This window comes from Miscanthus floridulus, chromosome 9, assembly GCF_019320115.1.
Source record: "Miscanthus floridulus cultivar M001 chromosome 9, ASM1932011v1, whole genome shotgun sequence".
Lineage (NCBI taxonomy): Eukaryota > Viridiplantae > Streptophyta > Magnoliopsida > Poales > Poaceae > Miscanthus > Miscanthus floridulus.
The window spans coordinates 114,105,152-114,129,785 of NC_089588.1; the positions used below are offsets into that span (position 1 = coordinate 114,105,152).

The following is a 24,634-nucleotide window of genomic DNA, read 5'->3' on the forward strand; positions in this document are numbered from 1 at the left end:
AAAGAAAAACAATGCATTTTCTAGACCACAAACAGTGCAAGACAAAGGTATAGACCACACTTTCGTTAACGGACCATGAAGATGTGATTTTGGGTCAGTATCAGTGGCACAATACATTAACAAAAGAACCAGCTCCTGGAAAGTGTTATGAACAGGACAATTATGTTCTCTATTTTATTTTTCTGAACTACGAATGTACAAACTTCAGATAAAACGCCCAATCCAGCAATATTTCCTCAGCAGCAGCAGCATATTTTATACTGGAGCCATACGTCCCCTCATGTCTTTCCATCTCAGCACAGCACCACAATGGCACCTGTTAATTTGAGCAAACAGTGCACCAAGGATAAACAGCAACTGAATTCATCTTAGCTGTCCTAGCAGTACACATCATCCGACTAACTGCTCTGCACGAAACTTATCACTTATATATAGACTGGTTCAGCACGAAACTCAACTAGATAAGATTCAAATCCAATAGGAATAACTGCTCTCGTTCTATCAAAAATTTAAAAAAAAATACCACATTGTGTGGTGCAACTGCAACTCTAGAATAGGTTCTACAACTCAGTCGAACTGCTCAGCGGCGAACTTGTCCTCAGGGTAGAACACGGCCACCACCTGGTTCCCGCCGAATTTCCGCCCATGCATACCCGTCTTCGCTTTGGTTGAGCCCTCCACATCTGCATATTCCAAAAACACCTGCAGTGCAGCAAAAACTCATGAATCAGGATGCATGCCAGTATTATCCAAATGCTGTCAAGAATAAAAGATCAAAGGAAAAATGAAAACACTACCTTTCCAACACCAGCAACAGGAGCACCGCTGGGGTCAGGCCGTGGAATTACAACTTTCACCAAGTTACCTGTCCAAGTGTTAGTGAGTACATATATAGACAAGAGACTAATAATATAATGATTAATCAAGCTCAAAAGAATAGTGTCTTCTGTGGGTTAAGGCCCGATTGCCAATATTGCATAGGGTCGTACTATTAAACACTCTGCAATGGCATTATGTGGGACTACAAAAAAGACACACAAAAGACAAAAACACAAAAGGAAACCAATTCAGTAACTGAGGGTAGGCAATCATAATCATAACAGCAGAATGTAAAAGCTTTTAAAACAAGGAGGGTAAGAGAAGTCGATGGGTCTCATGCAGTTACCATATTTGCGTCCTTCTTCCCTCATGTCCTCAACAATGTCATCATATTCCTCATAATCTCTCAGTTCATCTGCTGTCACTACCTGTGTCAGGCATACAACTTTTGTTGGCAGGGCACCTCCAACTTGGTATACGAGTTTCTGTTCACAAAGATTCCAGTCAGAATTGAAACAATAATAATATAGACATTGTCATTATTCTTCTAAAATCAGTCTAAAAGTGCTTGCTTGTACCTGCATTTGCACCTGCTGCTGTGCCTGCAACAGGATGCTTTCTTGCTCTGGCCTAGGCTGAGACGCTCCTTGGTTTGCCCGCCTAACAGTAAGAGTCTTGTCTCCCATCTTGATGCCATTAAGAGCAGCACAGGCAATGTCAGTAACATTAAGATCCTGGTACACACAGAAGGCATATCCCTTCGAATTACCAGTTTCTCTATCCTTCACAAGATCAAATCCACGCAGAGGTCCAAAGGACTCGAGCAACTCCCGCACTTGGGCCTCAGTGAAGTAATATGGTAGACCACCTACAAAGATCCGGTCTGGGCCTTCCAATCCTCCAGAAGAGCCAGGTGTTAAGCCAACAGCAGCAACATTGAGATTCGGATTTGGCTGGCTCGGACCCAGAGCAGCTGCTAGGGAAGGATTGTAGTCCGTTGGCCTTCTAACCTTGACGGGTGCTCCCTCAAACATTATGCCATCTAAGGCCATTGCATTGCTTGCTTCCTCCACAGATCTCATCTCCACAAAAGCAAATTTCTTGTCATGGTTTATGTAGACATTAAGAACAGCATCACCTGGACCAGCTGTGTTTCCTCCAATAGCAGCCATAACTCCATTGAAGAATATGGCAACGGTCTGTATGAAATAATGAACTGGTAAGGATATAGAAGATCAAATAGGAACAAGTGAAAAAAAAAAGCTATCCAAGTAATTACCTGCTCATTAGCAGTTGGAGGAAGTCCACCCACATAGACACGCCGAGCATGTCGCGTAGCCTGTTGTGTCATGGCTTGTGGTTGAATAACAAGGGGGTTGAACTGATGCAAGGCAAGCAAAATTAGAAAGCAACAAACATGATCAAATAATAGAAGATACAAGTGTGTCCAAGAAACAAGGACAGTTGATTATCAAATTTGGATGCCAGATCATGACAGAATGACCATTCATGGTTGAAGCTCAAATTAAAAAACCCTAAAAGGAAACACATGGATTACCTGTCCAGCAGCCAAATTATACAAGTTTGGAAGCACCCCAACGCCGGTAATAGGAGCAGTGACACCAGGAAGCTGACCTGCAATTCATCAACAACAAGAAGCAATTCATCAACAGAAGAATTTAATAAAATGATGATGAAACTAGCTTAGCAAAAGATATTGTATAGAACAAAATAATAGAAAACCACCATTGCTAAAAAGCCTACATAGAAAACCATATTTTCCCCTCAAAACTCCAATCAGCTGTAGCATATTGTTTCAAGAAAATCAAACTATGAAACTACCAAAAATGTAACACATGCTGATATGAAGACGAACAAGATATCAAACCAGAGTGTCCTCGTACATTAAAGCTACAGCAGTCAGCTCAATTCATTGGCAGCAGATGACAAAGTGGGCCAAGGTTGCCTTCTAACCCATATACATAAACAACAACAAAAACAAACACCAAGAAGAACAAACAAGAAAAAGTTTACTCAGATTCAGTCATCAGGCTTAATAAAATGAAATTAGTTCTTCTATACAGAAGAAATCTGATTCCTAACAAGGATAACTCTTTGTGGAGACAGTTCAGATTAATGCCAAACTCACTAAAGAATCTTAGGCATAATAAAGTTCAGTACCTTATCAGAACCACTAGTTTATATATTAACATTGATATATAAAGCTTAAAGAACAATTTAAATATCATTTTTATTAATTTGTACGCATATTAACTAATCATAGATGAGTAATTCCAATTATGGATAAATATATGTAAAGAAGAATCATACCAGGGATAGCACCAGCAGCAACAATAGGAAGTGCCTGTTGTGGAGGTGCTTGATCAAAACCACTCACGCGCTTGCTGTTCAAGACAACAGATGTTAGCAAGTAGATAAACAACAGAACAACACAGTACAGCAGACAGATAGTACAATAAGACAATAAGGACAACCATTCTTTTGAAATGAATATATCGTGCCCAGAAAGAATAGCATCAACAATACAATGCATCACTTATACATGTCTGAATTTTGAAGCAACAAATAAACATATACATATAGCAATTGAAAAATGCTCGCTGCAGAGTCAGTTTTCCAACATGTAAAAAAGTGGAGATAATAACTAGTGATGGAAAATGCATTTCATCAAAGATATCAAATCACAAGACAAGTTGTGTATTCACTGGGTCCAGGTAAACCAAAAGTAGGATCAGCAACAAAAAAGTGAACTTATAGCATTTACCTCTTCGATCGAGACCGTGAACGAGATCTAGATCTGCGGTCACGGTCACGACTCTTAGAAGGGGAGCGGGAGCGGGAGCGATGCCTACGATGGCCATCTCTGTCACGATCATGATCTCTTCTCCTGCATTAGCAAAAAATACATCATATCTTAACAGCAGACAATAGTATTTTTTTTTTTGCAATAGATATATAATAATATCAAGGCATAATGTCTCCTTTCCTTTAAATATATTATTTTCAACTTCATAGTTTCGGCATCGTAATATAGAACACTTTGAAATCATAGCTTTGCTACAAAATCTTTGCAGTTTTAAGAACAAAGCTGACTAAAGAAAGTGAAACAATTAGCTAAAAGTTAGCCATATACTATATTGTTATGTTGTCTCAGTCTCTCAGATAAGAGACAATTCAGAAAGCCAATAATAAACACTCAAGCGGTAGGTGACTAGGAAAAGAAGAGTGTTCCAGTGACTAAGAGATTTTAATTACATTAGGTGCCATGCAAGCATGTCACAGTTTTTCTGAAAACCACTGCAACTTTAAAACCTAGATTACAAGGTAAAAATATTGCACCAATTTCCAGAACCCCTTGAAACTAGCAGAAGTAAACTACCAAGACAGAATCAGAATATAATTCATGTTTTGGTATGCTCACATGAGAGCCAACAAATACAACACAAAGTCACTAATAAACACCTCAAGTGGTGCATGACTATGGAACTGCAAAGAGTTCTAGTTACTAAGTTTTTTCAAAAAAATAGGCAGCTTAGGAATATCAAGGAATACCACTAACAGACTGATTTTGGCACTGATCTAGCTCCAAGATTCAGGTTGGATGTGTCAGTTTGCTGACTAAATTAAGTTGTAGAAATATTATAAATGCCTAATAAACTAGTATATATAAGCAAAATGGTTCACCTAAATGATCTCGGCATACTCCAGTTCCAGATCAAGATTTCTTGGAGCTACAAATATCTAGCTCCAACAAATCTGTGTCTTTCTTGGAGCTGGAGCTCTAGCTTGCGAAACCCAGAAACTATTTACTAGACAACTAAAAGAGCATGCGAATAATATGTTCTCACAGTTTTCCAAATATCCTGAATGTGGCCCATCAAGTTAGGTGGCTACTTGTTACAAAATTCCCAATTCAGTAACTAGTTTAAAACAAGCAAAAAGTAAATCATCAAAAGTCAAAGCAGAAGAAAAATATGCAAAAGTAAAGTGCACATACAACCCAGTACCTCTCAGAATCATGGCTCCTGTGACGGTCACGATCATCAGGGTGACGGTCACGGTCATCAGAACGATCACGGTGTTCCCTTCTCTCGCTGCGCTCACGACGGTCCCTGTGGTGGCGATCACGATCTCTGTCCCTGTCACCTCTTTCACGATCCTTATCCCTGTCTCGGTCCCTCTCCTTTTCTCGGCCACGATCCCTGTCGCGCTCCCTGTCCTTGCCCTTGTCACGTTCTCGGTCCCTTTCTCGAGATTTGGAGGAACCACTGTCATGTGATTGTGTCTCGTGCTAGAGAAAAAGAAATAATTCAACAAGTCAGGTGGCTGTAATTATGAACACAAACAGCAAAAACTGTAATAACTGTAAACCATGGTACTAAGCAGGTACAAAGGTTGGCAAAGATTGACACAGCTCCATCAGTCCACAAGCAGCAAAAACTAATACAACTATAGGTCAAAAGAAAATGCACCTAGCACTTAGTCAAAAGAAGCCTTAACCGGCCAGCAATCAAGTGCCAACATGCGGCTTACTTCATATGCTAATCTGCACAACACGAACTATGAAACATAAACATAGATTGCAGAATAAGATGATATATTATAATAAGCAGAGGTAAGTTGTACAGGTAATCTCAAGACTGACAGAAACAGGAAGATTTCCTATCATAATTGATAAGCATTGGGCATCTAACTTCACTAACCCACATGAATTCGTACAGAACCATCACTTCACCAACCAGTTTTTACTTTTATTTGCATTAACTATTGGTGGGGAATCAAATCGCCACACAACCACCAGTTGAAATCACAGGGTAGCAATAATAACCGCTGCACCCACTAGACATCGAACCCATAACGCCCCAACAGAACAAATACATCCGACACATCGGATCTATCCCTCCAGAGCCCACATCGAACTCGAACTCCCACAGATCGCGTCATCGGTCGGCACCTAACTACAGGGCATCGGATCGGGGGCACGCGCACGAACCTGGGGCTGGGAGGAGCGGCCGTCGGCGTGGTCGGAGAACCCGGCGGGCTTGCTGTCGGCGGGCGGCGAACCCCCAGCGGCAGACGCGGCGGCGTCGGCGGCGTACTCGGCCTGCGCGTAGCCGCCCTCGGCCGCGGCCGTGGCCGTGTCGCCGTTGCCCTGGTAGCGCTCGTCGTACTCGGCCATCTCACGGCGGCGGCGGTTCGGGTTGGGGACAATTTTTTTTTTCGAAAATCTGGCTAGCTACTAGGGTTTGGCTTGGTAGGTTTGGTTGGGGCGCGTGCGTGGGGGCGGAGGCGGATTTGGAAGGAGGAGCACAAGAGGGGGGAACGGGTCAGGTTAGACTAGCCACGAGGGTGCCGGTGCTAGAAAATTTCTCAATCTTCCCCCTGTATAGATGTCAAGATTCTAAATATAGCCATAGTATGGGTACCGGTGCTTGAGTTGACTGTGGACACCGCCAAAAAAAAATCCCGTCCTTCTCCCCATCCGTCTCTTCATTCCAGCGGACGACGTGCTCCTCTCACCTTCCTCGTAGTTTGGGATTAAATTTTTTATGTTTCAGGCAAGATTTTTTAAAACTGGGCACCGGCTACGGCGTTAAGCACCGGTACTTGAACGCTCTCTCTCCTTCCTTGGCACCGGCAAAAGCCCACATTGTGGCCAGTCTTATATACAGGTACGGCGCGCGCGGGGCCGTGGCGGAAGCGGGAAGGCGGTGGGGCCTGGACGCTGGGCCCGGGGGAGTTCGATGCGATCTGCGGTTGGGCGGTGGCCGAGGCTCGTCGCTGACGCGTGGGGCCCGTAGCGCGTGGGAGCTTTTTTTTGGTGTTTTTTTTTAGGAAAAAAAATGGGCGTGGTAGCTCGGGCCGGTTTCGGCGTTAGAATTGGGCTTGCTGGTCGCCCGGGCCGTTTCTACGTGCGCGGGCTCGCAGGCCGCGGACTGACTGACTTGGCAGGCTTTCGGTCTCGTGTTCGGCGTCTTGGGCTCTGGCGAGGCTGGATCTATATGCCTCGTATAGCCCTATAACATGGAAAAAGCCCACGTTTTAATAATATACTAAACATTTTTTACTCACAACAAATCTCAAAACCGTTCAAATTACTTAGTTTGAATGGTGTTGAAGGTGTTAATACCTTTTTCAGTTAAAAATTTCGGTAAATGTTTGATAAGGTTTTTATACCCCATAAAGTATATCCAGTCTTTCCAAAATTTTAAAAGAAAAATCTAAAGATAGATAATGGTAATACCAAATCCAAATAAAATATTTCAAGCTCTTGAAAAATATCTCTAGATGCTTTAAAAATGAATTCAGCTATAGGAAAATGGAAAAAAATATCATAAAAATCTAGAAAAATCCCTAAAACATGCTATGATTGAAAACTTTCACCATTTAACCACATCAAGACCGGACATCATCATGCCTAGTGTATGCATGTGTGCTAGATTTCTAGCCTCTCATTTGAGCGTGGTGGAAAGAGTTTTGAGGTACTTAAAGCATACACCTAATATTGGATTGTGTTATCCTAGACTGGGTTAGCAGGGGGATTACGCAAGAGCATTCTTAGTTGTTGCCCTTGCTTTCAGCTGGGTTCGCCGCTCTCTGTTCCGACACGTGAACTCCAAGGACATCATATGGGAAGTGGACACATGGATCCCGTCTTCGTATTGGAACCTGATAGGATGTAGACGCATGCTTCGAGTGGAGGATGATTCTATCAGAAGCAGACACGTGAGTAGGGATCGGACGCAGGCACATGGATACGGTCTTCGTATCAGAACCAAGTAGGACGTGGACGCATGAGTTCTGAGAGTGGAGCGTGATTCATATCAGTACACGTGAGCAGGGATCGAGACTGTATCACCGAGTAGACGATGATATTTGAGTTTTTTAGGTGTTTATATAGAGATTAAAGAGGCAAAATTTCTCTCCATCTATTTTTTCGTTCACATTTCCCTAATTAACCAGGCACTACGTGTCTCCTATGTGACCAGATTCATGAGACATACTCACTCATATGAGTTAGAACAACTTGCATATAGCGACTAAAAAAACTAAGGCTGCGAGGGGTAGACACCCCTAAGCTATTTTAGCTTAAGGTAGAGGACTTCTCACCCAGCCCAAGAAAACCCCCAAACCCCATGCCATGCCCGCACACAGGGGCCCATTACCCGATGAGAGGGCCGGTCTATTTTACCTATGCTTTGGGAACGTGGGACAGACGAGGGGTTTTTTTTCCACACCGCCGACCAGAAATTCGTCTCATCAAGGATTCGAACTCTGGTCAAGGGGGACGCCACTCGGAGGCTTGACCAACTGGTCTAGCAAAGTTTGACTCCAATACATATAGGTCACATGCTACGCATCCGTACGTGACCTGGACTCATGACATGCGCCCATACTAGTTAGAACAAATGGGCATCTACCGATGATGCGGAGTCTGATTCCTATATATATATTGGGTTCCGTTGCACGGGAACCTTTGCTAATACTTTCTCTATCCACAAAAGAATGCAATTCTCATATTTCGAGGAGTTATATGAAAAGGTACTAACACCCATGAGACAACATAAATACTATTAGATTAGTTATAGAATATATTTTCATAATATATTTATTTAGAGACATAAATATTAATACTATTTACTATAAAGTTAGTCAAACTTGAGCGGGTTTGACCGACACGGTTTCAATAATTGCATTCTTTCCTGGTGGGAGTATCTCTTAATCTTAAATTGAAAGGGCCATCCTAAAATGGATCAACCGAGAACTGCTGCAGTCAACTACATGGAGAGAAGGAAGAAGACGTTGTTGTTCTTTTTTTATGGTTAAGAAGAATACAAAATAGCAAATGGTGGAACACACGCACGAAATTATTTTAAGGGCTCCTTTGGAACAAAGGAAAATGAAGGAATTCTTGAGGACTGAAATTCTATAGGAAAGTTTTCTATGAACCCCTTTGGGACGAAGGATTTGATTCCTATAAATCCTATGAAAATTTATGGAATGGCTAGAAATTCTGGAGGAATTTTACCAAGCGGTTGACAGGTTGAACCTCAAGGAAAACAGTCTCTCTCATCGGATTATTGTGTTTTTCCTGCGCTCTATCCAGACATTCTCATCTTGCAATTTATTTCCTGTGTTTTCTCAATTCATAGGATTTAAAATGTCAGGGCATTTTACTGCTACGTTTTTCCTATTCCTGCATTTCTAGAATCTTATCTTCCAAAGAGCCCCTAAACAAGATGCTGAGTAGGGAGCACTGACCTTGTTGATTTTGTGCTGAGGGATATTGTGCCGGTCTTGTGGGTAAACCTCGAGCGAGTTCTGTGGATATAGAGGGCATAGAGGCACAAGCCCAGGATTTTAGGCATTTGTTTGGTATATATGATGAAGCCGAAGTGGTAGAAGAAAGTACTACGGAATGGAGAGCGAGAGGGGGGAGATGAACCAAACAAGGACCGCACACCTTGGCGTTGTTGTGGTAATAATGGTGACAGCCAAGGACATTGTTCCAGTAGGGCGCCACCATGCTGCACCCATGGATATTGATCGCTTGAATTTGTGTGTTGTGCGTGTGCGTGTTGTTGAGCTTACTGTCGTTGTTTCTCCAGTGATCTCTACATTTGATGCCATGAATGCAACCTCATCTAGTCCACAACAATGGTGGCTGGGCAACTCTATAGCAAACGCGATGAAGGAGATGGGTCCAGGGTTCCACTGATGGAGCCGAACCTGATGTGATGCGACCGAAGGTCCACTTCCTCACTGGTAGAGAACCGAGCTTTACTCCCGGTGGAGAACCCCCTCTAGTCCCGGTTCCCCACCCGGGAGCAAGCATCCGGGACTAAAGGGGGGGTCCTTTAGTCCCGGGTCAGGAACCGGGACTAAAGGAGGACCTTTAGTCCCGGTGGGTAACACTAACCGGGACTAAAGGTGCCTCCTGACATGCCACGAGGGCCGGCACCTTTAGTCCCGGTTGGTAATACGAACCGGGACTAAAGGTTTTTTCTTTTTTTTTTTCTTTTCATTTTTTTGTTTTCTTTTCAAAATAGGTTTTCGAAGTCGTATTGTACGCTGCTAATTATACATTTATACGCGCATATAGTATGTTTCGGTTCAAGCACAATGAACGTATTAAATCACACAATTCAAGCATAGAAATATATATATATATATATATATATATATATATATATATATATATATATATATATATATATATATATATATATGCATGCATGCATCATATATATATTTACATGCATGCATGCATATGTGTATTTTACATTATATTATTTTATGTGCATATATTACAAAAGATTGCATTATAGTTGTTGTAACATAACAAGTTTCCTCTCATCCTCTAGCTTGGCTTCAACGGCAGTGTTGGGTCGAAGTAGAACTCGCCCTTGGAATCGATGACCTGCTCATTAAAAAATCCGGCTATAGACTCTTGAATTGCTTTGATTTGGTCTTACCGTATGACATTTTCCTCCAACCATCGAGTCTACAGGTTTGAATTAAAGGAAAATAAATTAATATATGTACATATATATATATATAAAGACATAGTAACACAATCAATAATAATAATTAAATGAATATATAGTGTATTTTTAACGTACTTTGAGTCTCTCTGTAGGAGTTCTTTGGGAGAGCACCTTGATAAACTTGCAAACATAGTAACCACAGTAGTTGTTCCCCTGTTCCTGCCTCAGACACCACTTTACGAGAAAAAGATTTGTCATCCAATCTGGTGATCCGGTGAAAGCTATATGTTTAATTAATAAAGATGATGCGATTCAGGGGACTTGCTTTCAAAGGGATTACATTCAGTGGCGCTTTGTATTTTTCCATGTGTTGCTTCTCAATAAAGGTTTTCCAAACACTGTCCAATAAAAAATTTGCCACGTTATCAGATATAGTTAATCATCATGTTTGTGTGTATATATAGTTGCTAGAGATCCCGAAATTACCTCTAGATAATATATATCATATCTTGGTAGTCTTGTTGTGGTTTTCTCATCGAGTCATAGATTATCAAGTGACTTTTCACCAGATCGATGTCCATCAATATCCAGTGATTGCTGCATGTGTTTATAGGATATAACGTATAACACTCATTAATTAACTAGAATCAACATATGAGCCATTAAGGCTATGATCGACATGATTAACACTCACTTGAAGTTATAGGGAAAGAGTATATCCTTCTTGTGGCGTTGGTTCACTAAGAAGTTCATGATGTTACTCTCTGACTCAGACTTCCAATTAGTCTTTGGAGTAATTGGGTCTTTGAATACTATATGGGGATCAACAAAACCAATTTCATTGTAGCCTTCCTTTCTGAGCTCTGTCATTGTAAATCTGCATATATATAGTACTTGTTAGGATAATTTATATGCATATACACACATATGATGAGTTTAATAATAGATCGAAAGAATTATTACTTACAGGCAATAGCAGCTAATGATAACTTTGTCCAGAGAGGTCAGGTGACATAGTTGATGAAATTCTGCAAAGTCAACATACATAACATCATCGCCACGGAACCAATGTTCGTCTCTAATTCTGACACCAACGCAGAAGTCTCCACTGGTAAACGCCTGCATGTACCACTTGTTTAGCAGGTACATTTGCGTCTCCAGATCAGATAAGGCTTGAGGGTTGTATAGACTCTGGCCTAGTACAAATTTTTTCTTCCAAATATCAACCTCCGCCGCACTCTCAATGTTTCCATCACCAAACATCTGGTAAAGGTCGAGACCAGTCTCATCAAGAAATTCACCAAGGTGATCCAAATCGACATCCGGAGGTATGTTTGCCTGATGCATTAATCCTAAATTCGAACCATATTCATTACCAACAACTAGCGGGGGGATTGATTGGTGCGCTTGTTGTCCGAGTTGGGCAACTCCTTTCCCTGCCCGCTTCTTTTTCTGTGCCGCCTCAATTGACTTGGTGAGAGTGCGGTCATAGTCTGATAACGTTGATTTGGACAGCTTACGAGATTCCCACTGTTGTTGCTGGTAAGAAGTCACCTTTTTTCTTAGAATATCTGGAGCTACGAAGAAGTACGGTTTCTCCGGGTTTCTCCTTGCTTCTTGATTCATTTTAAGTTTGTCATAGAATCTAGACATGTCTTTTTTATATGCATCAGTTCCTTCTTCCTTCTCTTCAGATATTATTTTGGGGAATAGCCCTTGGTTTCACGGTGGCTTTCTTTGCAGGCGGGGACTGGTTCTTCGTTTGAGGGGCTGGCCTCTTGCTAGGCTTCTTGGTAGGCGGGGGCGGGGGAGGCGTTGGAGACCTCCTTGGAGGTGTTGGCAGCGGCGTTGGAGACCTCCTTGGAGGTGGCGGCTGCGGCGTTGGAGACCTCCTTAGAGATGGTGTGGATACAGCCTCGTCTTCCAACACAATGTCATCGTACAGAGCACTATGATGATCTGGCGATTGAACAATTGGATTTAGGTTGGGGGAGGATCTGCTACAAAAAAAGGAATGACATATTATTATGAGCAGATTGTTAATTATTTAAGCCAATACAAATTAATGATGTAGTGTTTTTATCCGCACGTACCTATGGTGAGGTAGTTCAGAAGGAGGTGGAGCCGACATCCCTGGAATGATGATGTAGCGCTTGCGCCATAGAATGAATGTCTTCTCCGCTTCTCCTAGAGTCTTCTCGCCATCACCTCCAGGAATGTCAAGAGGCAAATCATTAAAACCTTTTTAGCTTTATCTCCCGAGATGGTAGCATATCCTTCTTGGAGTATATTCCCATGAATCCTTGGTGTCTTGGTTCGATCGATAGGATTAACAAGACCGATAGCCACCTTGATTGTGGAATTCTCCTTCGGAATGTGTAGCTCACACGTTGTACAAGGTTCAGTGACGTCATCCACAGGGAAGCGCAGTCCTGTGTCCCCTTGATTTGGTATCTCCATGGAAGCGCAGCTGCTTTTCAACTGAACAGATTGGCTAATATTGATTCCTGGCTCTGATGCCTGCTTGCTTGCACTCACTACTATTTGCACTTGCCTTCTGATTTCCTCCTGCATTCTCGCTTCAAGGTTTTTTTCCCGCTCCTGTGCTTCACGCACCGCTTCCTCCAACCTCTGGAGCCGCTGTGCCTCTTCTTCCTTCTTTCTCTGGCGACTTCTGTAGGAAGGTCTGTCCTGAGGGAATCCATGCTCCCACGAGACACTTCCTTTGCCTCTAGTTCGGCCACCATGTTCAATAGTCCCGATGGCGTATGTCAGCTCATCCTTCTCTCTGTTGGGCCTAAACGCACCACTAGCAGTAGCTCTCTGAGCATAAAACAATCTTTCTGCTGCTTCTTGCAGTCTTACGCCATAAACACACTTCCCTGTCTCCTGGTCTAGTGTTCCCCCATGAGCGAAAAACCAATTCTTTGCACGTTCTCCCCACTCGAGTGATTCTGGTCTGATACCCTTGGCAAGAAGGTCTGCTTCCATTTTGTTCCACTTCTTAATGGCAGTCGGGTAGCCACCTGATCCCAAGGTATGGTGGTATGTCTTCTGTTGGGCATTACGTTGGTTCTTTATCACCCGACTCACACCCTCTTCTGAAGTCTTGTACTGTACAAACTCATCCCAATAGGGCCTCTGCTTTGAGATCGGGCCTGGGACAGTAAAATCTGGTGCTATGTTCTTCTTGACATATGTCGTGTATAGGTGTTTCTTCCAAGTCTGGAACTGGGTGGCCATCTTCTTCATTGCCCAATCCCTAACTCGCTCCTTCAATTCATCACCATCTATTATATCATCATAACCATCTGTTTGGAGCGTGAAATGTACCAAGACATCATTCCAAATTAACGCCTTGTCACGATCAGAGACAAAACTGATATGAGGAGCATTGGTCTTCTTCTTCCATTCACGGGTACTAATCGGGAGCCGGTCCCATACAAGGTAACCACAGTGGTGCACAAATTTCATTTTATTCGGCCCCCTCGGTTCTCCTGTATCCACATTGAACTCCGAGATAATGAAGCGACCCTCCAATGGCTTTTTGGGACCTCGAACATTTTTACTCTTCGTTGTAGTTGTTGATGTCGATCCAGAGGGCTACAAAACATAAACATTATTTTTAATGTCATGAGCACACATAAGACATATGATAATATATATAGCTAATAATAAAAAATATATACTTGGCCAATATGTTGTTGCTCATTTTGTTCAAGAGCTAAGTACTGACTCCCGTCATCTGCATCCTCTTGCACGTTATTTTTAGCACCATCATCGCCGGCAACTTGAGTGCCAGTGTTGATCAAATTCATCATCAACTCCTCATCCATATTTCTCGGGTCGGCCATCTAGCTTCAAAAAACAAAACCAATATATAGTACATCAAATCTTTGCTTATTACATGCGTAAAATCTACGAACAATATGCATTATTAAATCTTGCCCCTCGGTCACGGACACAATTCGCCACACTAGGACGAACTACGTCGGTACTAGGGCAAATTAGGGCTATACATAAACGGCCGAGGGCAAATTGCGTCGGTGACTAGGGCGAACCACGTCGGTGACATCAACAGCGCGGTTCGCCCTGGTGTGATTGTTTAGCATTAACGATAACGATAATACGAATGTTGATCAACTAGGCCACGAGAAAGGGCGGTGTGACAAGAGTGGCGGTGCTCCACTCCGCCGTATATATGTCTGTACACATGGGTGAACGAGGGCGGCGGCGCTCCGCCGTATACATAGAAACGCATGGACGAAATGCATATGAATACAAATGACGTATATATACGTGTCGGCGCGGTGGCCGGTGTGCTGACGACGATGACGTGAGGCGGGCCGGCGTGCTGACGACGACGACGACGTGAGGCGGGCCAGGGCGGTGTAGGTGCGTGATTGTCTGTAGCCATGCATGCAAGTCCAACCAAAACTGCTAACATCATCACATGTGATATTTTTGATAAACTAAAAAACGCTTAGTTTACAAACTGGGTATCAAAATTGAGTTCCTATTTGACCATTATATATCCTACAACAAATCCTTCAAAAAAAAGACCCTACATAATATATTTGGATAAAATTTCGTTAACAAACATTGATCTATGAAGATAGAAAAAATTCTTCTATTGAAACTGCATCTTGGAATAATGGCATATCATATAGTGATGAATATATGGCGGTTGATGGGCTGGATCATTTTCAGCTTTAGTGACAACGACAATGGTTGCCATCCTGAGGAGTTTGTAACGAAAGTTCATTAGCGGATGGTTCGTAGCGTTGTTTCCAAATAATATATAGCGTGTTTATTATACAAGCCATGGATTTACATCGATCTAATTAATTTCTAAAGTAATTTCATTGGTGGTCCTTAATTAAACTTGTCATGAGTTCAGGTCCCAGTGATCTTAAAATGTATTTTTGTACCATAAAATGCAGTTTTTGACACTCTAATTAAACTTGCTAATTTATCCATATAATATCCAAATATTCAAAACTTGCGTTAAGATATGTTTTTTATTTAAAATCATTTAGAGTTCCAAATATTCATTTTTAGTTCCTAGATTTTGTGATTCAAAATTTGGAATTTTCAATCGACCTCGAGCGTTGACATGGCTTACACCAAAGTTGTAGTTTTCGACGTGATCTATAACTCGGCAGTGGAGGGCTCGGACGAATGTACGAAGAGATCGACGAATATATCACCTCGATCGAGCTCGGCAGTGTGGAGGGCCTCGGGCGCGGTGGGGCAACGCGCGGTGGAGGCCGGCCTCGGGCGCGGAGGAGGGCGCGGTGGAGGGCCACGGGCGCGCGCGGAGGAGGGGCACGGGCGTGCGCGGTGGAGGCTGCACGAGGAAGAAGAGGGCAGCGCCGGTGTCACGGAAGGCGAACGGACGCGGCGCGAGGAAGAAGAGGGCGGCGGTGTTCGACGAGGAAGAAGACGAGCGGATCGATCTGCGCTAGACGCTGGAGGTTATATACCAGAGAGAATTACTCCCGGTGCCAACCACCAACCGGGAGTAAAAACCCTTTACTCCCGGTGCGTATTACCAACCGGGAGTAAAGGTACCTTTACTCCCGGTGCGTGTTACCAACCGGGAGTAAAGGTATACCTTTACTCCCGGTTGGTAACACGCACCGAGAGTAAAGGGTTTTTTTTGGCGGGCCACGAAACTGCAGCCCACCTTTACTCCCGGGTGGGCTTTCCACCCGGGAGTAAAGGTGGCCTGCAGTTTCGTTTCCCGCCTGTTTTAAGCAATAGTCTTGTTAAATACAATAGAAATGCAATAGTTTTTGTTAAATACATAGTAAATTAAATAAAAGGCATAAAATTATTTTGTTAAAAATATGAATTTTCTTTTTGTTTATTGCACATGGGTGCGTGACCGTTAGCGTCTTTCGGAATAGGTTGGCTTCCATGTCCTTTTCCAAAGACGACTTTCACATCATTGACCATATCGAGTACATCCTCACCGGTTCGGTTGCGAGGCTTGGTCAGGTGGTCTGCCTTCCCTTTAAAATGCTTGCCTTTCTTTCTTATGGGGTGATTTGCAGGAAGAAATCGACGATGGCCAAGGTACATGACCTTTAGACATTTTTTCAAGAATACACCTCTAATATCACCGAAGCAGTGTGTGCATGCATTATATCCCTTGTTTGACTGTCCTAAAAAATTACTTAGAGCAGGCCAATCATTGATTGTTACGAACAACAATGCTCGCAGATCAAAGTGTTCCTGTTTATACTCATCCCACACACGTACACCTTCTTTATTCCACAAAATGAGAAGTTCATCAATAAGTGGTCTCAGGTACACATCGATGTCATTGCCAGGTTGCTTCGGGCCTTGGATGAGCACAGGCATCATAATGAACTTCCGCTTCATGCATAACCAAGGAGGAATGTTGTAGATACTTAGAGTAACAGGCCAAGTGCTATGACTACTGTTCTGCTCTCCAAAAGGATTGATACCATCTGTACTTAAAGCAAACCTTAAGTTTCTTGCGTCATTTGCAAACTCCGGGAATTCTCTGTCGATTGCTCTCCACTGGGACCCATCAGCAGGGTGTCTCAACATATTGTCTACCTTACGGTCTTCTTTGTGCCATCGTAACAATTTTGCATATTCTTTGTTTCTGAACAGACGTTTCAAGCGTGGTATTATAGGAGCATACCACATAACCTTGGCAGGGATTTTCTTACGCAGACGTTCACCCTCAACACCACCAGGGTCATCTCGCCTGATCTTATACCGCGACGCATGGCATACCGGGCATGCATCCAATTTCTCGTACTCTTTGCCACGGTATAGGATGTAGTCATTAGGACATGCATGTATCTTCTCTATTTCTAGCCCCATAGGACAGACAACTTGTTTTGCTTCGTAGGTAGTGGCGGGCAATTCATTGTACTTCGGAAGCATCTTTTTTTGGATTTTTAGTAACTCTCCAAATCCCTTGTCAGATACACCATTCTTTGCCTTCCATTGCAGCAATTCTAGTGTGGTTCCCAACTTTTTCTGCCCTGCATCACAAGTTGGGTACAACAATTTCTTATGATCTTCTAGCATCCGCTCGAACTTGATCTTCTCCTTTTCACTTTCACATTCTCTTTGTGCATCACGAATGACCTGACAAAGATCATCAGCCAGCTCATCTTCTGCGGCTACCTCTTCTTCAGCTTCTCCCATTGCAGTATCATTGAAGCACGCACCATCAGGAATAATATCATTGTCGTCCCATTGTTCTTCTTCACCTTCTTCCATTACAACACCGGTTTCTCCGTGCTTTGTCCAACAAATATAGTTTGGCATGAAACCCGACTTGAACAAGTGTGAATGAAGAGTCCTTGAGCAAGGATATTCCACCGTGTTCTTACATATGGCACATGGGCAGCACATGAAACCGTCGCGTTTGTTTGCCTCGGCCGCACGTAACAAAGAATGCACGCCGTCAATGAACTCTTGGGAGCGGCGATCAGCATTATACATCCAATGACGGCTCATCTGCATTACATGACATAAATATCATATTAAAACCTAGATCATAATTAATTATTTATACAACATGCGTGCCACCATAAAAGATACAAATTTATGAAAGCATCGCTACAATGTAGACAATCCCAACTACCACTAAAAGAACTAAAGCTAAAATACATTTCAGGAGCACAAGGATTTCGCGACCAATCTCAACTAAAACAGACAGATCCCCCGATTGTGCAACATCTTTGGGCTTCTTCGGCTGGATCACTGCCTCATTAGCCGCCGTATCTGCCTGTTGTGCAAGATATTTTTGCACGAGTTCAACATACTCTTCCTCCCAGTAGAAGCCTGAACATCGTCCACTGCCATTCCACTGAAATTAAAACAAAAAATTAGAACTTTAATCACAACCATCATGAAAATAGGTATAAACTAACCATAATCATTAAATACGATAAAATAACTCACATTGCGATCCGGACACTTGTAGAAGATACGATCCTTGTTGGGACCCTCCTTCTTCACTCGGTACTCCATCACAATCTTCATCTCATCACGACACTTGCCGCATGGAATGAGAGGAAGGCCCGGCCTAAGTCGCTTTGGAAACCCATGAGAGGCCGAGGACCCGGAAGCAGTTGCCATCTACTCTCTATACTCATTTTTTAATACACTATAAATTTCTCCTTTTATAAACAAATAAAATTAACAAACTATAAAATTATCTAGCTCCTCCTTGACGTTCGTTACCGCTCGGCAGAGAACATGCTCGCCGAAATGAACACGGTCCACTAGTTCAACTAGTACGGATTTTCTATAATTTTCTAACTATTTTCTAAGTTTTTCATTTCATAAAAAGTTAAAATAAAAAGTACGGTGATTGACAGACTACTGCGACGATATCGGGACATGTGAATAAATAACCATCCGTACTAGTTGAACTTGCTTACGTGATCATCTCGGTGAGCATTTCTCCACCGGACGGCACCGTACTTGGTCAAGGAAGAGCTCCAATTCTATGAGGAAGGGAACACGGTCTCCCACGACCGTTGTCGCTCTCCCTCGTAGAATCAAAGCTCCTCCTTGATGTCCGTTACCGCTCGACAGAGAACATGCTTGTCGAGCTGAACACGGTCCGCAAGTTCAACTAGTACGGATTTTCTAACTATTTTCTAAGTTTTTATTTATATATACTACGTTTAGGTACGGTGATTGATAGACTACTACGACGATATCGGGACATGTGAATAAATAACCATCCGTACTAGTTGACCTTGCTTACGTGATCAGCTCGGTGAGCATTTCTCCACCGGACGGCACCGTACTTGGTCAAGGAAGAGCTCCGATTCTACGAGGAAGGGAACACGGTCTTCCACGACCGTTGTCGCTCTCCCTCGTAGAATCAAAGCTCCTCCTTGACGTCCGTTACCGCTCGGCAGAGAACATCCTCGCCGACCTGAACACGGTCCGTAAGTTCAACTAGTAAGGATTTGCTATAATTTTCTAACTATTTTCTAACTTTATATTTATATATACTTTAACCTTCTTTCATGTAAATATGCAAGCTTGAAGTGATTTTGAGCTCAAATTGCTTACAAATGAAAAAAACCACAATAAAGAACCATAAATATATATAGTGAACAAAATGGCATAAGAAAATGGTAAAAAATGAGAGTATGAGATTGGTAACCTTTACAACTGAAAAATCGACGGAGGAATCGAAGAAATCGACGGAGGAATCGAAGAATGGATGGAGAAACAATGGAGGGAGGGAGGAAGCAAGAACATTACTGCAGTGAGCTTCAAAATGTGCTGAGCTCGGGCTCGGGGAGGAAGGAGGAGGCGGCCGATTTATAAAGGGAGAACATTTAGTCCCGGTTGATGGATCCAACCGGGACTAAAGGTAACTTTCCAACCCCGGGCGCAGCCACGGCCCGGGAGTAGACCTTTACTCCCGGTTGGAGCCACCAACCGGGAGTAAAAGTATACCTTTAGTCCCGGTTGGTGGCTCCAATCGGGACTAAAGGTCCCTACCACCTCTGTTTGGCGCAGTAGCCGTTGGGCAGGGACCTTTAGTCCCGGTTGGATCCACCAACCGGGACTAAAGGTATCTCTAGTCCCGGGCGCAAAAAATCCTGGGACTAGAGCCCATTTTGGCCGAGGATCAAAGGTCTGTTCTCTACTAGTGCCTGTTAGTGTGCGCTAGCAGCAGTAGGAGGCTGGAGCTCATCGTCACGGGTTTGTAACCGCGGGAAGCATAGAAATTGTTCGTCGGAGGTCGATGCGTGGGTCTCCGGTGGCTCAAACACTAAAAACACGGAAGGGACACATATCGGTTTATCCTGGTTTTGGCTTCTAATCCCTATGTCCTGCAGTAGTGGTCTTCGTGTTAGGAATGCCCAATCGAGGTTTTACAATAGTTGAAATCGAGAGAGATTGGTAGGGAATCGCTCGATGCTATCCTAGAGTTCTTCGGCGCCTTCCTCCTCGGTCCCTTCTCCTCGAACTGAGGTGGGTCGAATTGGATCTCCTCTTTTGGGGAACCGTGCCTCCCATATATTCTCAAGAGAGCATAGTGTACAAATCGGTTCCTGTTCTAGTCTAAGGTCTATAAACCGGGTGTATGAGTCCTCTGCTGCGGCATTGCTAGACATCGCCTTGTTGTGTAGGGGGAGCCGACAGTGCTGCAACCAACCCCTGACGCCACTGCCTTTGTTGTGGTGTTTGAGAGTCAGGGGTTGCATGTCGCCATGCAGCCTCCCCTGGGTGTGCGTTCTCAAGGCTTCCTTGGTGCGTAAGAAGCCTCCCCCGCCTGGAGTGGCTGACGAGCGGGCTTGGAGCCCTCTGCCCTGACTAGGGAGTACTTTATCCTGATGCGTCACGCCCGTTGCGTGACCCTGCCGAGAAAGTGGCCAACAGGGCCTCGCGGTCGTTGAATGAGCAAATGATGCAGCATCTCCATTCCTGTCAAGCCCTGGCCACATGACAGGTTTTGAGCCGGTTTTTGGCTTGTGGCTCGAGACATCAGTTGCTGCCTGGGTGCTGGCCAGGCAGGGCACTAGCCCCGATGAGGCGCTGGGGTGGAGGTCAGCATTGGGCCACCGTCGCTCGGTAGCGTGAGGCCGTGGCTGAGCCCCCGGGCCTCGAGCAGTGGCTGCGATCATGCTCAGGCTCGCCTTGACTCCACTCAGAGGGTACCCGATGAGCATATCCTCCGACCCCCAGCGATCCATGGGATCGGTCAGGGGGTCCGTTTGTCGGCTTTATCTTTCCTAGGGAATTAACATACTGCTACGTTGGGCTCTCGTCACTTATCCTCCTCCATGGCCACGTCTGCCGCCACATCAGAGGCTAGGATTAGGTTCTCGGTGACGGAGACAAGGAGGAGGTCTAGAGGTGTCAAAGGAGGGATCACACAGTGAGTGAACATCGGGAACGGGTGTATGGGTGCAAGAGGAGAGGAGCTGGTGTAGTGCGTCCGTGGCGAGGGCAGGTTGGGCGGCGGACAAGAGATGCGAGAGTGGGAGGGCTCATACGACTTAGATAGCTCGCATCTAGTAGTGGTTTATAGTTCGATTTCAAGACGTATTGAATTTCATAGCAGAGTATGGACGTCTTTCACATTGCTTAATATATATAAGGTACATGTGCTACTACTCCTACAGCCTCCCTATGTTCTTGTGCATCCCTATGTTCTGTGCTTCGAATCTACGAAAATCAAAGCATCTTGGGCACGGCAGCTCTCGTGTTAGGTAGCAGTCACTTGTCGTTTCCATGAGCTAACAGACATAGAAGCATAGGGACTCTGGCAGGCTGACTTGCTCATCGTCTTCACGCGTGGCCAGATCTCATTTTCGATCGCCAATTCGCCATCAATCATGGACGACGAGCATAGATCTGTTGCAAGCCTATAAAATTAGGAAACAGGACGGTACATAACTTTTCATCACAGCTAGTTAGCTGTTACGCCGCCCTCTCTCGTTCTCTGCCCGCCACGGGCTACGCACCGAGCGAGGAACCAAGGACGACATGGCGCACGACGGCATCGCCGATGATGGCGCCGCCGCGCCGATGCTCGCGTCGTCCGCGAACTCCGGCAAGCCACGCTGGAACATGTACGCCTTCGCCTGCGCCACGCTCGCGTCCATGACCACCACCCTCATGGGCTACAGTACGTCATCATCATACCACTCAACCATCTCGTAGTAGCAAGTTAGCTACCGTGCATGCATGTGTTCGTTGTCATGGTGATCGGCTTGGTGGGTGCTTCGTGTGCTCGCAGATCTCGCCCTGATGAGCGGCGCGCAGCTGTTCATCCGGCAGGACCTGGGCCTCTCCGACGCGCAGATCGAGGTGCTGGCCGGGTCCATCAACGTGTTCATGCTCATGTCCATCCTCGCCGCCGGCTGGGCGGCCGACCTCCTCGGCCACCGCGGCACGCTCGTGCTGGCCAACGTCTTCCTCATGGCCGGCGCACTCGCCATGTCACTGGGCAGCAGCTACTCCGCGCTCATGGCCGCGCGCTGCATCACCAGCGTCGGCTCTGGATTCTCCGTCGTTGTCACCTCCGTTTACAACGCCGAGATATCGCCGGCGTCCATGCGCGGCTTCCTCTCATCTTTTCTTGACGTATGTATATGCACTCACGCCGGCGTCGTCCATTGCTGGTTTTCGTTCTAAACTTAGTTTAATGTGGTTGCTCTGCTCGTGCAGATGTTCATCAGCCTCGGTTTACTTCTGAGCTACGTGTCCAACTATGCCTTCGCCGGCTTGCCGGTGCACCTTGGCTGGCGTATCATGTACGGCGTCGGCGTGCTTCCGCCGGTGCTGCTCGCCGTGGGCGTGCTCGCCATGCCAGAGTCGCCGCGGTGGCTGGCGATGCGCGGGCGCCACGCCGATGCGCGCGCGGTGCTCGTGCGCACCTCGGACACCCCGGCCGAGGCCGACCTGCGCCTCGAGGAGATCAAGCAGGCCGTCAGGGAGCCACAGGTTAGTGACGGTGACCGAGGCAGCAACGTCTGGAAGGAGCTGCTCATCCGGCCGTCGGCGAGCGTGCGCCGGATCCTCGTCTGCGTGGTCGGCGTGAACTTCTTCCAGCAAGCGTCCGGCATCGACGCCCTCGTGCTCTACAGCCCGCTGGTGTTCCGCAAGGCCGGCATGTCGTCCGACAAAGCCGTCCTCGGCGCCACTGTGGCCGCCGGCGTCGTGAAGATGTGCTTCGTCCTGGTGGCCACGCTCTTCTCGGACCGCCTCGGCCGGCGCCCGCTCCTCCTCGCCAGCACGGCGGGCGTGGCCGTGTCCATGGCGTCGCTTGGCGTGACGCTCTGCGTCGGCGGCGCCGCGAGCATGGCGGCCAGCGTCCTGTCGGTGCTGGCCTTCATGGCGGCGTTCTCCATCGGGTTCGGCCCGCTGGCGGGCACGTACAGCGCCGAGATCATACCGCTGCGGCTGCGCGCGCAGGGCGCCAGCCTGGGCACGGCGGTGAACCGGCTGACGTCCGCGCTGGTCAGCATGACGTTCATCTCGCTCGCGGACGCGATCACCATGCCTGGGTGCTTCTTCCTGTACGCCGGCGTGGGGGCGGCCGCGTGCGCGTTCGTGTACGCGCGGATGCCGGAGACCAAGGGACGGAGCCTCGAGGACATGGACGTGCTCTTCGCCAAATGAAAGTCGACCGATAGGATGATGGCTTCATCACTAGTTCAAATGCCCAGGCGGTGCGACGGTTGTATTGTGAAGAGTTTTGTATCATGTTGTTTTCCGTTTCGTGTTGGGTTCTAATTTTATCATATAATAACATTTACATATCTGAGCATTGCAACGGCACGTGCAGCTCGTTCCACTAGTTCAAAACTGATTGTGGAAGACTCCATTTTTCTTTACAGAGACGGTCAAGCCTCACCGCCTCTACAAATGGATCAAAGAATTATGAGATTGGCTCTACAAATAGACCAAAGAATTATGAGATGGTTAATATCTGAAAAAAATCATTTTTAATGGTGGGCCACGTAAAAATGCCACCTTTGCTAATAAGGGCCTAGGTCCCAGGTAACCGGCAATGCAAACGCTAAAATCGCCGATGCAGACACCTTAGGGGCTGCTTGGTTCATTTGCTGAGTACTGTTTGACCTAGCTGAGAGAGGATATTGAACAACATTACTTATTTGGTTGAGTTGCCTAACTACCTTGTCCCTTCTGCAGGCAAGCTTTGCCTTGCTAGCTAGCCTGGGAGAGCCACTATGACTCTCCTAGCTGGATAAGGTTCTCGTACTCCGCGCTAACAAGGTAAGGCTAGCCTAGGTAAGCAACCTAGTGAAACCAAGCATGCCTCTAGTAGTTGCCGTCTCTGGCGCGCACTCTGTCACCCTTTCTCCACTCAGAGGAAGCAATGGTCCCTAGCAGGCTAACGGAGGCAACAACACACAACACTCCAACATAGTCACGGCCTCCGACGTGCCTCTCCCTTCCCCAGCGTGGCAGCTCATCGATCCCCAGCGTGTCTCTCCCTTGGCCGGCTGAATTGCTCAAAGGTCCCGTGCACACCCAAGATGGAGGCCTGAATTGGTGTCTAGTTCAAAATTAAACACCTTGGGGCTCAAATTAAACTACCACTAGATTTAAATTCTAGCCGGTACCAAATTAAGTTATTTTAAGTTTCACTAAATTAATTTACGTAAGACATCGAAACTTATGATATGAAAATTCCATAGGTGCTATCTATAAGATCCATGTAAGCACTGAGTTAGTATGCCACATCAGCTATCGGGTCGGGTAAACACCCATTTGGGCCTAAATTAGACCCGAACTAACTTCAGGGA

The 24,634-nt window shown here is 45.4% G+C and overlaps 2 protein-coding genes across 5 annotated transcripts; one reads left to right on the forward strand and one right to left on the reverse strand.

Moving 5' to 3' along the window:
- Positions 1-440: 440 nt before the first annotated feature.
- Positions 441-6,160, reverse strand: LOC136484146 (splicing factor U2af large subunit B-like). Of its 4 annotated transcripts, none has more exons than XM_066481341.1 (11): positions 5,834-6,160; positions 4,848-5,131; positions 3,605-3,727; positions 3,151-3,224; positions 2,378-2,454; positions 2,099-2,200; positions 1,927-2,018; positions 1,398-1,467; positions 1,166-1,304; positions 798-865; positions 441-702 (listed from the first exon to the last, which is right to left on the reverse strand). In XM_066481341.1, exons 1-11 carry the CDS (start codon positions 6,017-6,019, stop codon positions 568-570), a joined length of 1,350 nt encoding a protein of 449 aa, XP_066337438.1. In that variant the 5' UTR covers positions 6,020-6,160; the 3' UTR covers positions 441-567. The 4 variants fall into 4 exon arrangements, 2 of the variants coding, with proteins under 2 accessions (XP_066337438.1, XP_066337437.1); XR_010765775.1 differs by adding an exon at positions 990-1,021 and having other exon boundaries at positions 565-702; positions 1,398-2,018; positions 5,834-6,158; XM_066481340.1 differs by having other exon boundaries at positions 1,398-2,018; positions 5,834-6,157.
- Positions 6,161-21,845: 15,685 nt separating this feature from the next.
- LOC136482700 (polyol transporter 5-like) lies at positions 21,846-23,511 on the forward strand. The gene is made up of 3 exons (XM_066479904.1): positions 21,846-21,987; positions 22,099-22,445; positions 22,530-23,511. Exons 1-3 carry the CDS (start codon positions 21,846-21,848, stop codon positions 23,481-23,483), a joined length of 1,443 nt encoding a protein of 480 aa, XP_066336001.1. The 3' UTR covers positions 23,484-23,511.
- The last annotated feature ends 1,123 nt before the right edge of the window (positions 23,512-24,634 follow it).

What these genes read in the sequence shown, in the direction of transcription:
- LOC136482700 (XM_066479904.1), top strand. Translation starts at nt 21,846, where the DNA reads ATGGCGCACGACGGCATCGCCGATGATGGCGCCGCCGCGCCGATGCTC. An exon ending in CACCACCCTCATGGGCTACA is followed by an intron (nt 21,988 to 22,098) that starts GTACGTCATCAT and finishes GTGTGCTCGCAG; the next exon opens with ATCTCGCCCTGATGAGCGGC. An exon ending in TCCTCTCATCTTTTCTTGAC is followed by an intron (nt 22,446 to 22,529) that starts GTATGTATATGC and finishes CTGCTCGTGCAG; the next exon opens with ATGTTCATCAGCCTCGGTTT.
- LOC136484146 (XM_066481340.1), bottom strand. Translation starts at nt 6,019, where the DNA reads ATGGCCGAGTACGACGAGCGCTACCAGGGCAACGGCGACACGGCCACG. An exon ending in ATAATTTGGCTGCTGGACAG is followed by an intron (nt 2,201 to 2,377) that starts GTAATCCATGTG and finishes GCCTTGCATCAG; the next exon opens with TTCAACCCCCTTGTTATTCA. An exon ending in CTGTTGCTGGTGTTGGAAAG is followed by an intron (nt 703 to 797) that starts GTAGTGTTTTCA and finishes GCTGCACTGCAG; the next exon opens with GTGTTTTTGGAATATGCAGA.